This window comes from Notamacropus eugenii, chromosome 5 (assembly GCF_028372415.1).
Source record: "Notamacropus eugenii isolate mMacEug1 chromosome 5, mMacEug1.pri_v2, whole genome shotgun sequence".
NCBI lineage: Eukaryota > Metazoa > Chordata > Mammalia > Diprotodontia > Macropodidae > Notamacropus > Notamacropus eugenii.
Window position 1 is genome coordinate 400,535,033 of NC_092876.1, and position 16,529 is coordinate 400,551,561.

The window sequence follows — 16,529 nt, forward strand, 5'->3', positions numbered from 1 at the left end:
TTCCCAAATATGTATACAAAATAAACAGACCATTACTTGACTCTTCAGTGCCCTTAATCATCCTGTATCTCTCTTCCCTTTTAGAAAAAGCTGTCATACTACTTACTTAACCTCTGCTTTTTCTCCTCACTACCTTCTCTACTCTTTGCAGTTCTCATGTGTGACCTCATTACTTAACTGAAACTTTTTCCCTCAAAAGGTAATAGTAATCTCTAAATTTACACATTCAGTGGATTTTTCTTAAACTTCATCCTTCTTGATCTCTGCTGCATTTGATGCTGTTGATCACCTGAATGGTATTTCTTCTCTAACTTTTTTTTTTTAATCACCACCCTCTTTTGGTTTCTTTTTGTTCTCTTTTGATCTCCTTTGCTGGATTCTACCTCCTAATTGTGCACATACCTCAAAGTTCTGACCTGACCTTTATTTCAACATTTTCTCTTAATGATCTCACCAACAGAATGGAGGCATGAGATGGAATTTTTTAGTTGGGACTTGAAGGAAGCTAAGGAAACCACAAGGTGGAAGTGAGGTAGAGCCTTCCAAGCATGGGTGACGGTCAGTGAAAATGTTCAGAATTGGGAGATGGGGTAATGATTGTGAGGTGCTTCAAAGAAAAATCCCCAAGCGATTTAATGATTAAAAGGGGGTCACTGACACAGGCATGAAAACAAATATGGCACACATTTTGTAACTGTGGTTTTTGTCATTTTTTTAAACCTTTCTTGCATTAACAATATTGTAGTAAGTGTGATGATATTCAATATCATGATTTTTTTTCCATTTCAAGATTACAGATATACATCACAGCTGAGCTAAATGTTGTATTTTTAAAAAAAGTTTCAATAATTTCTGTGTTTAATTTCTCAGATGATACCATGGAATGTCAAAGTGGAACGAAAAAAGAAGATCAGAATGACAAAGAGAAGAAAGATGAGGAGGAAACTCCAATGCCTATGTATAGGGCCAAATCGATTGTGGAGAGTTGGGTGTGGGGCAAACAACCAGGTATTTGGAAATTTGGTGATTGTGCTAGTGAGCAAAGGTTTGACCCAGGACTTGCTGCAAATGTTCTGGATACAAGTTCAATGTATTTGATGACTATTATATTTAGTTAAGCAATTAAGACTCATTTATTTCTTCATTTTTGTTTACTATTTTACATATATAATTTAATGCTTTTTAGTCATCTTTTTTGACTACTTCATATCTTAGCTAGTTTTGTTTATTATATTTCTCAGCATGTACTCTGTAAATTTTATGTTTTATAATATGCTTGATCTCAGAATATGAGCTTTACATAATAACATTGTCAAAGGAATCATTGTTATGATAGTGCTATCCATTCAACACTGAAAATTCTTGAATATAGACTCTTTAAGAACACTATTCATCTTTTTTTTTTTCCTGTGTTTCTAACTCTTGTCAGAATCTTCAATATTCTTATTTGGAAGATTTACTTGAAATAAAGGTAGGGAAAAAAGTGACTTTAATTATATTTAAATTCTTAAAAGTGCATTTTGGAAAATGGCATAGATTTTTAAAAAGGGAGAATTGATAAGGGTATAATGATACTTTGTAGTTCCAGAGAAAGCTTTCTGCAAGTTGTAATTTGTTGTGCTGTGGAGGAATTCCATTGCCACGCAGAATCTTTACCTGAAGAAGAAATAAAGATATTCCATTCATTGAGCATCTACTAAGCACTTATATGCAATGGGCCAAGGGTCTGCTATGTGCCAGGCACTATGCTAAGTGCTAGGGATACAATTAATAAAAAGAAGCAGTCCCTACCTCCAAGAAACATTCTAATGGGAGAGACAGCACACAAAAGGAGGCAGGAAGGGGGTGGGGTGGGGTAGGGAAAGAAGAGACCAAGGTGTCCTTTGCATCTTATTCTGTGGAGTTGAAACTAGGCAGGGCAGCAGATAGAGTGGAGTGAGACTTCGGGAAGAGTTTGATATTCAACCCTCCAGCCCTTCTGTCCGTGGGAGAAGAAGCTGAGGGAGGTGACCTCAGTCTAGGCTTGTGTTAGCAGGCTTGGTGATGAGATTAGAGGTGAGAAGCTTTACCTGGGAGGAGCAAAGGAGTTAAAAGCAGACCCAGCAGCAGGAATATCACTCAGTTTCATTTAAAATCATCTAATTTGTGTTAGGAAACAGAACATACATATCTATAGATCTCTCTCTATCTAAATATCTGTCTAGAAATATTGAGGTTAGAGGGAGAAGAGAGAAGCTCATGTGGGTTCTGGTAAGAAGGTAGTAGGGAGAAGCTCTAGAAAGATGTGATTTGCTGGATGAACCTTTGCAAGTAGGTGTACTTCTTGGAAAAAGCCAGTAGTTCTCTCTGTTCCCTTCTCTTTCCCCAGCCAGCTCCTGGCAGTAAGTAGCTTTTCTGGAGCTAGTGATTGTCTTGTCTTCCCCTGGGGAGCATTTTGTTGTAGTTGCTGTTTGTCCTTCCCCCAAAAGGAGTGGAGAAGAGAGCTTCTGAATCACTGCTTCTGATGCTCCCGTTGCTTGTTCTCTCACTGCCCTCTGGTTACCTGAGAACTAAATCAGGTTTGCCTCTGGGGGTGGCTTTATAAATAGACAGAATTGACTTTAAGGAGTCCTTTGACCTTCAAAATCTCAGGTTGGCATAGCAGAAAGAGTGGTGGATATGGCATTAGAGGAACTGGGCTCAATCCCAGTTTGAAACTTAATATGTTTGTAATGCTGAGCAAGTAACTAGCTTCTTTGAGTCTGAAATTGAGGGTTGGACTAGATACTCTTAAGGTATTTTTCAAGCTTTATCTTGTTGATTGCCTAAAAATTTCTTGTTGTAGGGATTATAGCCAGATTTCTTCAGTACTTGGAAATAAAGGCTTAAAATGCAGCTGTTTGGTTAAAATAATTTATTGAAATTTGTTCACTCCATTCAATTCAGCAAACATTTATTAAATGCTTGCTGTGTGCAGCATGGTATGCTCCATAGGTATGGAGAAGATGCAAGATAAATAAGTTGTGGTGAATTTATAGCCTAGTAGGGAGGCTGTAACACAAATAACTAATGCAAAATAGAATGTTTATATGTAAAAAATGTTATGAGAGTTCAGTGGATGTGGGGATCAGGGAAAACTTCATAGTGGAGATGGCCTTTTAGTTGTATCATGAGTTAGGCAAAACAACAAGCAATCAAATGATTAATTTTTTTGCTTTTTTGGTAGGAGTCCTACCCTAGCACTTCATGAAAGTGTGCAGGTAGCCAATGGGTTCTCAAAGGTTGTGCCAGCTACTCTGTGCTAGGCTACCAAATGAATGAATGTCAACTCAAATAGCTTTGAAGCTGAAACCAAGCTGGAAAGAGTGACTACGTATCCAGTAGGTAGACTTTCGTCCGTTAAAGGACCAACTTCTCTATTTCCCAGAGGTTTATCATCAGTTGACTTCAAGTTGATAAATTTTTTGGCCACAAGAATCTTTATAGATAATCTCCTAAATTAGAAGTGGTTGTGGCCTGCTTTGGTGAATTTTACCCATAATGGTGAAATTTACAGATTCTTCAAGTATGGAAGTGAAGTTTTAATAGGAGTGAGTTTATGGAAACTTTCTTCAGAAGGAGTTCTCCCTTTGCCACATTTTCCTTTGCTGGCTGTTCGCTCTCTCTTGTATGGTAAATGAACTGAATTAGAATGAGCACTTTACATCCCCCCCTTGCTTCCAGCTGCTTCTTTCAAAGCCTCCCTTAGCTGCCATCCCCAACCTTTTCTTCTTTGAAGTGAATCTCTGTTTATATGAACCTGTCTAGATTTTTGTGGCTGTGAACTACGGACTTCATACCATTCTCAGATGAGATAACATATGCAAAAGTATTTTGCAAATCTTAAAAGTACTATATAAGTGGTATGTTATTGGTCTCTTCACTTTTTTCAAGGAGTTGAGAACCTAGCTCAAAGTTTTCTCTATATTTCATCCCCTGTATTCCCCTATATTCATATTTGTTGACTTTAGTATTCATGTTGAAGGTATTCAGGAAATACCTTCCCAAGTCAGCAATCTCCTTTGTTTCCAGAACTTTTGTCTCTACCTCACCTCAGGCACCGCATCTGTTCTGCCTACATGATCTAGAGCTCTGAAATGCTCTTAGATTACTAGAATTGCTTCATTCAGTGGGATCATAGATTTGGAGCTGGAAAGGATCTTAGAGATCATGTAGACCAGTCCTTTTCTTGTACAGATGAAGAAAACAAGGCCTAGAAAGGTGAAGTGATTTGCTCAAGGTTGCACAGGTAGTGAGTGGCAGACATGGGATTTGAACTCAGTCTTGTGACTCCATAGCCAGTGTTCGTTTTCCTTATATTATTTTCCAGTCAAAACTATTCCTGAAGTTCTTTGTTTTCACCATAATCTCTTGTCTTCCTCACAACCTCTAGTCAGTTTATCTGTCTTGTTCTCTTAGGTTATCATCCATCTTCCAATTTTCTTCTATTCTTAGTCTTGACCTTATAGTTAACCAGTTGAACAAGGAACCCTTGCCCTTCACCCGTGAATTTCTTGCCTGTTTTTCTTCTGCCATTTACGCTTTGATGCTTTTCAACTCTGAGTCATCCTCATTCACAATTTTTCTTCTCTGTTCTTGGCTTAGCTGTTGAATAGAGGAAGTGACTGCTAGACGTGATCTTCACTCCAATGTAGCATTCTTTGTATTCATCTTTGATGGATCCTCTACCACACTCCTGTCAGCAGCCATTCCATAACTTCTCCTCAAGACTATCTCCTTCTTTGTGATTTGAGCAAATCTCTTTTATATCAGTGGTCCTCAATTTTCTCATTTGTGAAGAAACAGACTGGACTGGTTTGGGGTTTTTTGACTGTTTTTGTGTACCTTGGCAGTCTGGTGAAACTTGTGGACCCTTTCTTAGAATAATTTTTTTTAATGCATCAAATAAGATACATGGGATTTGCAGAGGAAACCAATCATATTGAAATACAATGATCAAAATATTAAAAAATGAAGGTTATGGATCTTATGTTAAGAATCATGATCTAATTGATTTAAGAGGGTCTTTCCACTTCTGAAGTTCTTTTGATTCCATATTAAGAAAGGTACAACTTATTAACATATCTGTCATTCTGGGATATTAGTCATTGATAGATTTTAGCTATGTATTATATATAACTGGTGAACACATGCTAATTCTTTTGTATGGTTAACAAATTTATGAATGAAGTAATGTTTTATTTAAAACAGCAAAAACAAAAAAAATTTTTTTCTTTTTTCTTTTCCTGCTTCCTTGTGGCAGAATTATTACTTGCTTGTTAGTCAGTGGATATCTGAGATTCAAATTATTTTTTCTTCCTTTTTGCTATTATAAGACATCTTTGAATTTTGCCCCTTTAAAAAAAGTTCTCTCTAGTTTATGAAATTCCATATTAAAATAAAAATTATATGAGTGATATATCCTATTTTTATTTTCTAAGACAGACCTGACTTTGACTGTTTTAACATGGAAGTATTTTGAGTAATTTTTTTTTTTTTTTTTTTTAGCAATTTAAGTCTTGGATTTTTCTCAGTCTTCCATACTTATAGTCACTTTATTAACCCTTAGGTTCAGGGTAGTTTTGTATGACTTTTCCTTGTATAAAACATATAAAATGCAAAAGGAATTGCAATTTTGTTTTGAATCTGACATATAAGAAGGAGGGTAAATCATAGGGTTTGCTTGAAGTTAAAGATATGGATGTACACGATCCAGTTCCATTTTTTTGAATTAACAATTTTTTGTAGTGCTTTCTGTTCCTTCTTTAACCCCATCTTCCTCAGTTTAAGGCTTGCTCATAACATGACCCCAAGGACTGCGTATTTAGCCATTCAGATGAGTCACATACCATCTTATCCATATTAGTTAATGGAACTTGTCTTCAGTACTACCACACTTATTCTTATCTCCCACCAATGCCCTACTCTTCCCCTTTCCTCTGCTGAGTAAGCTCCTAACCCTCCCTTTTGTGAGACCAGCATGGGCCATTCAAGACACATATAAGCTGTTAGCTTATATGTTACCATATATAATAAATATATAATATACATATAACATATATGAGTATATATGTTATAATGGTACTTAAAACAGCAACTGAGCAGGTTCTTGCCCATACTCTCCAATGCCCTGTCCATCACTTTGTGGTTATGGCAGACATCCCTTGGAAGGTAGGCTCTGTTTGAGGCAGTGATGAGTTTTTGGTGGGACAGTAGCACAACATGAGCAGACATGGATGAATTGCTTCTCACATCTACTTTTCTTTCAAAGTTATGTATTGCTGTTTAGAGCACTGCCATTCTTCCAGTCACCCAGGTTTACAGTCTTTTGTGTTATCTTTGTTCACTCTCCCTTACTCCCTGTAGTTCATAAATTCTAAAATGTTGTTAAACATATTTTGCATTGCTCCACTGCCCTTTTCCATCCCTTGGTATGGCTTATATAGCCCTACTTCAGACTTTTATTGCTTTATTCCTGGACTATTGAAATAGTGTGTTAATTGGTCTTTCTGCCTCTAGTCTCTTTCCAAAAATGGAATAAGTTGGTTTATGAAGTAGTGGACTCTCTTAAAAACTGGAAACCTTCAAGCATAGGCTTGCATGACCACTGCTTACTTGAGAATATTATAGAGTGGATTCCTGTCCAGATTTGTGTCTGAGGTTCCTCCTACCTCTTAGATTCTATGATTCTTCTTAGCTCATTTGTATGTACATCCATCCTTTAACAGTTAACTGAGATCCTACAGTCTTTCATAAGTCTTTCTTTAGTTAACTGTTATAGGATTTATTGGCACTTAAATTCTATTTGGTATGGTTTTCTTTTTTTTTAATAATATTTTATTTTCCCTCAATTACATGTAAAAAGTTTTTAACATTCTTCTTTTAAAAGTTTTGAGTTTCAAATTCTGTCACTCCCTTTTTTGTTTTCCCCCCTCCTTGAGATGATAAGCAATCCTGTATGGGTTATTCATATGCAATTGTGTAAAACATTACCATATTGATCATTTTGTGCAAGAAGATTTGACAAAAAAGAAAGTGAAAAATAGTATACCTCAGTCTGTATTCAGACAATATCAGTTCTTTCTCTGGAAGTAGATAGTATTATCATGAATCTTTTAGATTTGAATCATTGTATTGCTGAGAATAGCCAAGTCATTTGTAGTTCTTTTATCATACAATATTGCTGTTACTGTGAACAATGTTCTCCTGGTTCTGCTCACTTCCCTTTGTATTAGTTCATGGAAGTCTTTCCAGGTTTTTCTGAAATCACCTTCTTTCTCATTTCTTATAGCACAATACTATTCCACTGCAGTCATATCACAACTTGTTCAGCTATTCCCCAATTGGTGAGCACCCCCTCCATTTCGAATTCTTTATTTTGCATAGTTTTTTAATTGTTTCTTGTTTGATAGCAAGATATATCTTATATCCCTCTGAGTACCTAGCATAGTGTATTATACATGGTTAGCAGTCAACGTATGTTTGAATGAATGAGTGAATATTGCTGATGGACTTTCCTTTAAATCTAATTTGTGATTTTTTTCAAAGTTAGTGATTAAAAATTCACTCAGGGGCATTATACTTGTTATAAAACTTCAAGGTAAGGATATTTAGTGTGTGCTGGACTCTTGGTGCTAATTGATATTTATATCAGAAAGTTTTTTTAAGGGCATTGATACTTGTGGCTATTACCAGAATTTTTTTTTTTTATTAAGTCATAGGATCATAGAATTTAGGGCAGGAAGGGATCTTAGAGGTTATTTAATTCAGCTCTTTCATTTTACAAATGAAGAATTTGAGGACTAAAGAAATTAAGTTGTCCAAGGTCACACAAGTAGTAAATAGTTGATTTGTTTAGGAACCCAAATATGCAACATTACTCATCTAAAATTTCAATATGTAATGTTTACAGAATCATAGACTTGGAAGGAGCTTTAAAGGAGATGTGATTCAACCTCCTTCCAAGTAGCGAAATCCCATCTTTGATATTTCTAACAGTTTTATTCAGTTTCTGCCTCACTATTTCCAGTGATGGATGTGTCATTTCTTCGTAAGGGACTCTGTTCCTTTATTGGAGATAATTTCATAGGGAAGGGCATTTTAACAATTGGCACTGAAATCTTCCATCCTGTGAGTCTCCCTTACCATTGTATTTTTGCCTCTTGGAGCACATAGTATAAGCTGTCCAGAAGTTATAACCTAAGGAAACAGTTCCTCAAGGACCACTTCTGTAGCAAAAAGAACATGAAAAAATATTTTGGTGTTTATTGTGTGTAGAGCACTGTGCTCAGCACTTATGGAGATGCAGAGTTTAAATAAGACATATTGCCTAAACCTGAAGTTTATAGTCTTGAGATAAGTGATTTACAGTTATTATTCAGTTAATAAGCATTTATTAAATATTATGTGCCTAGCATTGTGCCAAGTGCTGAAGATACAGAGATAAAAATAAACATTTCTTGCTCTCAGGGAATTTATATACATACTTATGAACCTATTTGGGGAGAGGCAATATGTGCATATGTATATACAAAATAAATAGGTATATATTGAATAAAGGTAATTGGGTAGAAAGAGCATTAGCAGTAGAAATTAGGAAAGCCTATGTGTAGGAAGTGGTATTGAAGTTAATCTTGAAGGAAGTAAGGGATTATGTGAAGTGGAGGTGAGGAGTCATAGGGAATGGCCTGCAGGGAGATATAGAGACAGAAGATTGAGTACCATGTGTGAAGACTAGAGAGAATGCCAGATATGTGTGGATTGTATAGTACAGGGAGGAAAGGGATGCATAATGAGATGGGAAAAGGTAAGTGGTGACTGGTGTGTGAAGTTCTTTGAAAGCCAAACAGAAGAATTTATATTTTATCCCTAGGGACAACAGAGAGCCACTGGAGTTTATTGGATAAGAGAGTGACATGGTTAGTCATTTTGGACACTGTGTAGAAGATGAAGTGGGATGGGGAGAAACTTGGGACAGGACACCAAAAAGGAAGTTATTGCAGAGGGCCTGACTATATGAGTAGAGAGTGGTGACTGTAAGTAGAGAGAAGAAAATAGATGTAAAGTAATGTAAAGGTAGAAGCAACAGGATTTGGCAACTGATTGGTTTTATAGGGTGAAGGAGAGTAAAGAGTTAGGGATGACACAGGTTTGTGGCTCCAGCAGTGGTTCTAGAAGGAGAAAAGATAGTGAACTTTCTAGGTAACTCCATTTTCATTAGCAGCTTTGCTTGGTTTTGATCTGTGGAACATCTTACCTCCTTTGTGCCTCCCCTACCATACTCAGTTTCCTTTTGTGGGTTGTCTTCCCCCATTAGATTGTAAGCTTCCTGAGGTCAATGACTGTCTTTTTTTTTTTTTTTTTAAATTTGTATCTCTAGCAGTTAGCACAGTGCCTAGTATAGAATAAGCACTTAATAAGTGTTTATTGAATTGAATTGTGTTCTGTTCTGGATATATTGAATTTGAGATAATTGTAGGCATCCACTTGGAAATGTCCAATAGACAGTTGTTAAAGTGAGACTGGACCTCAGGAGAAGTACTAGGGCTGGATATATTTTGAGAGTCATCTGCAGAGAGGTGACAGCTAAACCCTTGGGAGGTGATGAGGTTACTAAGAGAGAGAGTGTACAGAGATAAGAGAGCCTGGGAGAGATAGTCAAGGTAGCCTGGGAGAGTGCTGGAGTTGATGAGTGAGTAAAGGAGACTGGGAAGGAGCCAGTCAGTATACAGGGCTGGTAGGAAGAGAAACTGGAGAAAGACGGATTAGTAAATTTTAAGAGAGCAGTTTTGGTTGATTGATGAGTTTGGAAACTGGATTACAGAGGGTTGAGGCATGAGTTTAGAGGCTTGGAAATGGAGGCACTGCACTGAGTGTAAACAGCCCTTTTTTAAGAGGTTTGACTAGAAAGGGAGGAGAAATACAGGTTGATAGCTTATGGGATGGACATAGGGCTTTGTGGGGATGTTTTAAGAATGGAGGACATGTTGACATATGTAGGCAGCTAAGAAGGAGCTAAGAGAAGAGGAAAGAGGGAACATTAGGGAGAGAAGAGTGATGATCAGAGGTACAGTCTGCTGGAGAAGATGGTAGAGGATGGGCCATCTAATTATCAGAGACTGGAGGAAAGGAGGATGGAGTGGGAGATTATATCAAGGAGTTTGAGATGAAGAGGAGGGGAAATATTTAGCTTATGGGCAATATCTTCAGTTTTCATAGTACAAGGCAAGAGGCAGAGTCTACAACTGAAGATTTAGAGGAGAAGAGGTATGGGAGGCTTGAAGAAAAAAGAGGTTTGAAACAGCTTCTTAGTGAATAAGTGAAGGAAGGGTAAAAGAATTGCCTTACTTCAGTGAGAGTTAAGTTGGGGTTAGATAATATTGATTTATGATGGATCCAGTGAACAAACAGTGTTGCATGATTTCCTCTAGCTTTACTCAGTGGGATGTGAAATGAAGGGGAGGAGGCACATGGTATGGAGTAATTCATGCCCATGGTTGGGGTTTGGCAGGATGCGAGCATTGAGAAGACAGTGGGGCAAGTGATTTGAGAGTAGAGCTGCTCACTCATAGGGTAGAAATTGGGAAGGGAGGAAAATTCAACCAAAGATAAAGTAATGGCTTAACACAAATAGTGATGATATAGAAAAGGTATAGGAGAAATATATCATAGGGATAGATAAAATGATATTAGGTTGGGGTCAGATAGATAAATTTCAGAGTTTTGAGGAAGTCGAACATTTGTGGATGATGGAAAGATCAAAGGTGTAATCATCCCTGTGTGTGACTGAGATGTAGTGGAAGGAGAAGGCATAGGAGTTGAATAGATTAAGGTATACATCTTTGTGTGTATATGTATATAGACATACATGTATTTAGTCAGCCAGTAAACACTTAAAAATCTGTGTGCCAGGTGCTGTGCTGAGTACTGGGGATACAGAAAGAGGCAGAGGACAGTCCCTGCCCGTGAGGAGCTCACAATCTAATGGGAGAGATAATAAAGCAAACACATATGTATCAGCAAGCTATATGCAGGATAAATAGGAATTAATTAGAAGAGGGAAGGCACTAGAATTAAGAGGGGTTAGAAAAGGCTTCCTATGAAAAATGGGATTTTAGTTGACTTAAAGGAAGCCTAGGAAGCTAGTAGCTAGAGATGATGAGGGAGAACATTCCAGACATGAGGAGCTAGAGGAAATTCCTGAAGTTAAGAGATCCTGTATCTTGTTCATGGAATAAACCAGGAGACTAGCGTCACTGGATTGAACAGTATGTGGTAGGTAGTAAGATGTAAGAAGACTGGAAGGGTAAGAGAGTCATGTAGGAATTTGAACAGAGCAAATAGAAGATGTTGCGTTTATCTCATAGGCTGCCACTAGAATTTATTGAGGGAGATAGGTGACATGGTTGGACCTGCACTTTAGGAAGATCACTTTGATGGCTATGAATGGAGGACAGGTTGGGATAGGGAGAAACTTGAAGTAGATGGACCCAGTAGCAGGCTATTGCAGTGGTCAAGGTATGAGGTGATGAAGGCTAAATCAGGGTGGTATCAGTATCAGAGGAGAGAAGGGGGTGTATTCAAGAGATGTTACAAAGGTGAAATGGACATTTCTTGGCAACAGTTTGGATATGGGGATGAGAGATAGTGAGGAATTGAAAGTGACATACATCTAGGTTTTGAGCTTGAGAGACTGAAGGATGGTATTGCCCTTGACAGTAAGGGAAGGTAGGAGTGGGGGAGTGTTTAGGGAAAATGAGCTAAGTTTTGGAAATGTTGACTTTAAAATGTTTGCTGGTCTGAAAGGCAGTTGGAGTTGTGAGATCAGCAGAAAGAATGAGGCAGGAAAGGCAGATTTGTGAATCATCAGCATAGACTTGGTAATTGAATTCATGTCCCTAAGGGAAGAGAAAAGGGACCAAGATCTAACTCTTTGGGCCTAAGTTGGAGGGTATGATCTGAAGGATCCCGTAAAGGATATTGAGGAGTTAGGAGGAGAGGTGGAAGAGAGGGGTGTCCCAAAAACCTGCTGAGAAGAGTATTGAGGAGAGGGTGATTAAGTGTCAAAGGCTTCAGAGAGGTTGAGGAGAATGATGATTGAGAAAATACCATTGGATTTGGTAATTAAGAGATCACTGTAACTTGCTGAAGTTGGTAATGGTATTGTAAGGCATTAAAAAGAGAGTGAGAAATTATATAATAATAAATGCATACTCATTAGTGGTGAGAGAAAAGAAAAAATAAGACTTAGGTAAAACAAAGTTCTCAAGTTTGAGAACAGTGCTATTGAGATGAACTGAATTTAATGACATTAAAAGGTAAAAGTGAATTGAAGTGAAAAGCCATATCATTACCTCACTTTGATCATTTACTGAGCAGAATGTTGAGGTAGGTTTGTATACAAAATGTTTTCTGTGCTGAACCATGTCTGTGGCATTCCATTGTTTCTTAAAACGTAGTGAATGGCTAGAATTTTAATAATATCATGCACTGTGTTGAGTGTAACTGAAGGGGAAAGAAATTTTAACAGGAATGAGGGTTGTTTTGTATTATTGTTTATATCCTGGATTGATAGTTTGCTAGTAATGAACCTCTCTAATTAGCCAGATTGGTCCTTGTAAAACAGGTATCACTTGCAGCTGGAACAATACTGAAAATTGTCATGGGTGGACCATTCCCCTGTTTAGCCTTAAAGAACCCAGGATCACTTCCAGGCCACCAGGCATAAGAGTAGGACTTTTTTGAGAACATATTCTAGAATTTTGTTTTTAGATAGCGTAACAGATTCTTATCATATTTGTCTACTTGAATCCCTCCTCAGGTTCTTTTCTTGTTCTATGATGAAAAATCCAGGTAAAAAGCTCATTAATTGCAGCCTCAGTATTTTAGAAGTTTTTCTAATTTTAAAATTTTTGCTCAAGGTTGAATTAATTTTGTAAATTTATGAGGAAAAAAAGGAAGATGAATAGTATAGGCAAGATTTCATGGATAAATTTTTGATACTTAGAATTAGCTATTTCAAAGTATTTGGGATATAAATACAGTGGATACTGTTACACAGTGCTGTCTTTAGCAAATATTCTTTTAAAGCGAGGTAGTGTTTATTTGTTTAGTGTGTTCTAGTAGGAAAAACTACATTTTTTAAAGAAACATTTGGTAATTCAGGCTTTGTAGTATTACAGTCGTTAATTTCCTTTCCCTCCATTAATATCTTTCAGTGAAATTTTATTGTAATTTGCTTTGAGTGAAAGGTAAGCAATTGTATCTGTCTTTGCTTCTGGCCTACTGTTGTACAATTGCTAATATGTAAATCTGCATAGTGAAGATATCTCAATGATCTATTATTTGATTGCTTCTGAATAATTTTCTTTTTCTCTGTTATTCTTTGAGGAAAAAAAAAAGAGACATGAATTCTTACAAGTTAAAAGAAAAAAATCCTAATGAAATTATGCATGAAATTAGATAGTAGAATATTTAACTGTAGTATCAAGTGTGATAGCACATGACCTCAGCTAGCCGATCATTTAGTTGTGTGGTTAAGAGTTATTTTTAAAGTCCTATTTTTAATTTCCAGTTGCTTTTCTCTGGGAGCCTTTAGAAAATGATACCCTTTTCTTTACGTCTTTACAGGTAGTGTTTTGTATAACTAGCATGGTTAATAGAAGGTGAAATTTATTACACTCTGGAATGTAGAAGAAATCACATTTAGTTTCTACTGTTATGAACAGTTGTAAACTGTTCTTACCCAAACAAATTTTGGGACTTTTTTTGTTATCAAAAAAATTAAGTCAGCTTCATTTCCAGTTTTCAGGTTAGGTGTTGAATATTTAATGATAATATTAATAATAGCATTCTTAGCAATAATGACCATTTATATAGTACTATAAATGCTTTTTCATATCTTATGAATATCTTTTTTGTTTTTACACTGCTGTGTGAAGTACTTGGGACAAAGTAAAATAATTACATTGATTGACAAATATAATAAAACAACTTTTTTACATCTTTTAAACCTTTTAATATGAAATATATCCTTTTGCTTCTATTCTTCCCTACTGAGCAAGTTAAAAAAAAATCCCCCAAGTAAAACCCTTAATTCATAGATGGATACATAGTGCAGCAAACCAAATTCCCACATTGGTTGTATCTGAATATATACATATTTGACTGCATTTTAAAATCATCATTTTTCTAGGAGAGGATTAGTGGCATGTTTTTATCATTGTTCTTTTGGACTGGTGACTTATCAGTTGTATTGATCATAGTTTTTTTAAGCCTTTCAAAAGGTTTTCTGTAGTGATGTAGGATAAATCGTTCCTTTAGTTTGTTTACTTTGCTCTGCATTAATTAATAGAGATCTTCCCAGTTTCCTCTGAAACTATTTCATAATTTCTTTGACACAGTAATATTTTATTACATTCATATATGCCACAATTTGTTTAGCAATTTCCCACCTAGTAGGAAGATACATCTTTATTTCCAGTTTTTAGCTACCACAAAAAGAGTTGCTATAAACATTTGAACATATAAAGTCCTTTTTCCTCTTTGTTTTCTTTGGAGTATAGGCCTGGGAGTGGTATACCTGGGTCAAAAGAGTTTGCACAGTTTAAGTAACTTTTAGCCCACAGATTTTCAATGAGGCCCAAATCAGGAGGTTCCCAGTTCCTAGACTATTGAAGGATGTTTATTTCCATCTCATGGATGTATTTTCTTAACTTTTCATATGTGCATGATGCAAGTTCATAAAGCATTCTATTTCTGCAATTCTGAAGCAATTCTCCTTCTCAGTATATTAATAATATTTATCATAGTTCATAATTTCCTTAATTAGGATAAGAAACTTAAAAATCCCCCCATCATTTTTGTGTGGATATTTTATAGTCTGATGAAGATGGTCAGATCTTAGAGATTCATTCACCTGGGCTTGTTCTGACAGCAGTTTTTGGCATAGCTTTGAATGAAAAAGTGATTGTCAACAGTAAAAATTACTTTTCTTTAATACTCTAATTTTTGTATTATCTTTCCCATAATTAGCATTTTATTTCTTCATACCATTAGTTAGCAGATTTTTTTTCCCCCACTGGTCTTTTTCTTCCAACCTCAGGGAGTCTTTGTAGAATTGTAGATGAATCATTAATGCTATCTCTAGTTGCTGGGTTCCTCTGAAAGCCTTTGCTTATTTTCAGAGAGTTAATTACACTGTTTTACATCAGTAGTTTTCATTTTAATATTTCAACTGACTTTCTTTTGTGCTTAGGTGCAACTGATTACGTTTGGCTTTGATGTATTCTTAAATGATCCTCAAAAAGCTTTATTTCCCATTCCAACAACCACTATAAAATGGTTATTAAAGTGTGCTCTTTAAGAGCTATAATTTTTGCATATTTCCTTGGAATAACAGCTATTGTTTAAAAAAAAATCCCACAGAATTAAAACATAACAGAAGAACAGTGAAACACTGAATTAGGATATGACAAGAAATCTAGCAATTCACTTGATGGAGCACTAACCAAATCTTAGCTCAACTCTGTTTCATCTGGTAAAAGTCAGATGTTCTGAGTCTGCCTGGTGTCAGTGGAAACATGCATGTGATGATCAAAATTATTGTTTGTCTCTGTTCTTATAGCAGTGTGTATATTTATCATTTGCTAACATAGTGCTATTCCCAATTTAATTTTCTTTTGTATCAGAGAAAATAAAAATTAAACTGTCATTTCCCCCTAACTCTTTCTTTAGACTCTGAACAAAGAATTATAGTGTCCTTTACCTGCTTACTCCTACCCCACCCCTCCCAGCCCTTACCAGAAAACAAATAGAAAAACATATTTATCGACCTGGTTTGAGATCATATGCTACATTTTTTGCCTATAGTCCCCCATGTCTACTGCAAGAAGTTGTAATTTTGGACTTAATAAAACGGCATTTTAATCACTATATTTCAACATAAATGGGTTCTTTTGTAATCTTGTGTTGTTTTGTGTATTTAAATATATTAGTCTGATAAAAGGTCCAAGACTTCATTCAACTATCAAAGAACAGTGAGAATGGGGATGTCAGTTACACAAAATAAAGGCAAAAAAATGCTTGCTCAACCAAGAGAAGAGGAGGCATTTTTCAGCATAAATCATTTGCAATCAAGATGGGCTGTCTTGAGTTTTGATTTTTTTGGTAATTATTTCCCTTTTGTTATTGTGGTCATTTTGGTTTTTTTCTTGATTCTGTGGCAGTTCATATGTCTTCCCAATTCATTTAAATTCCTCGTATTCATTATTTTTTTGGTATAATGAAATTTCATTACATATTAATATAACACGACTTTTCAACCATTCTGCAATTGATGGGCATCCATTTTGTTTCTGTTTTTTTGTTTCCATAAAAATTGTTGCCAAAACATTTTGTTGTATATGAGCCCTTCTCGAAAATAATTTGGTATTAAGAGAAAGGAGGGTAGCACTATTACTTGGTCAAATAGTATGATCTCTTTTAGTCATTTTTTTTTTATTAATACCAAA

General features: G+C 36.0%; 1 protein-coding gene across 5 annotated transcripts in view; it reads left to right on the plus strand.

Moving 5' to 3' along the window:
* HERC2 (HECT and RLD domain containing E3 ubiquitin protein ligase 2) overlaps window positions 1-16,529 on the plus strand; it is a 229,202-nt gene that overhangs the window by 37,636 nt on the left and 175,037 nt on the right. For 3 of the 5 annotated variants that reach the window (XM_072614573.1, XM_072614575.1, XM_072614577.1), the window contains exons 4-5: window positions 871-1,008; window positions 16,014-16,185. In XM_072614573.1, coding sequence (XP_072470674.1) covers window positions 871-1,008; window positions 16,014-16,185 — 310 coding nt within the window. Of the gene's footprint in view, window positions 1-870; window positions 1,009-7,309; window positions 7,365-16,013; window positions 16,186-16,529 lie in introns of all 5 variants that reach the window. The other 2 variants (XM_072614576.1, XM_072614574.1) reach the window with 2 other exon arrangements.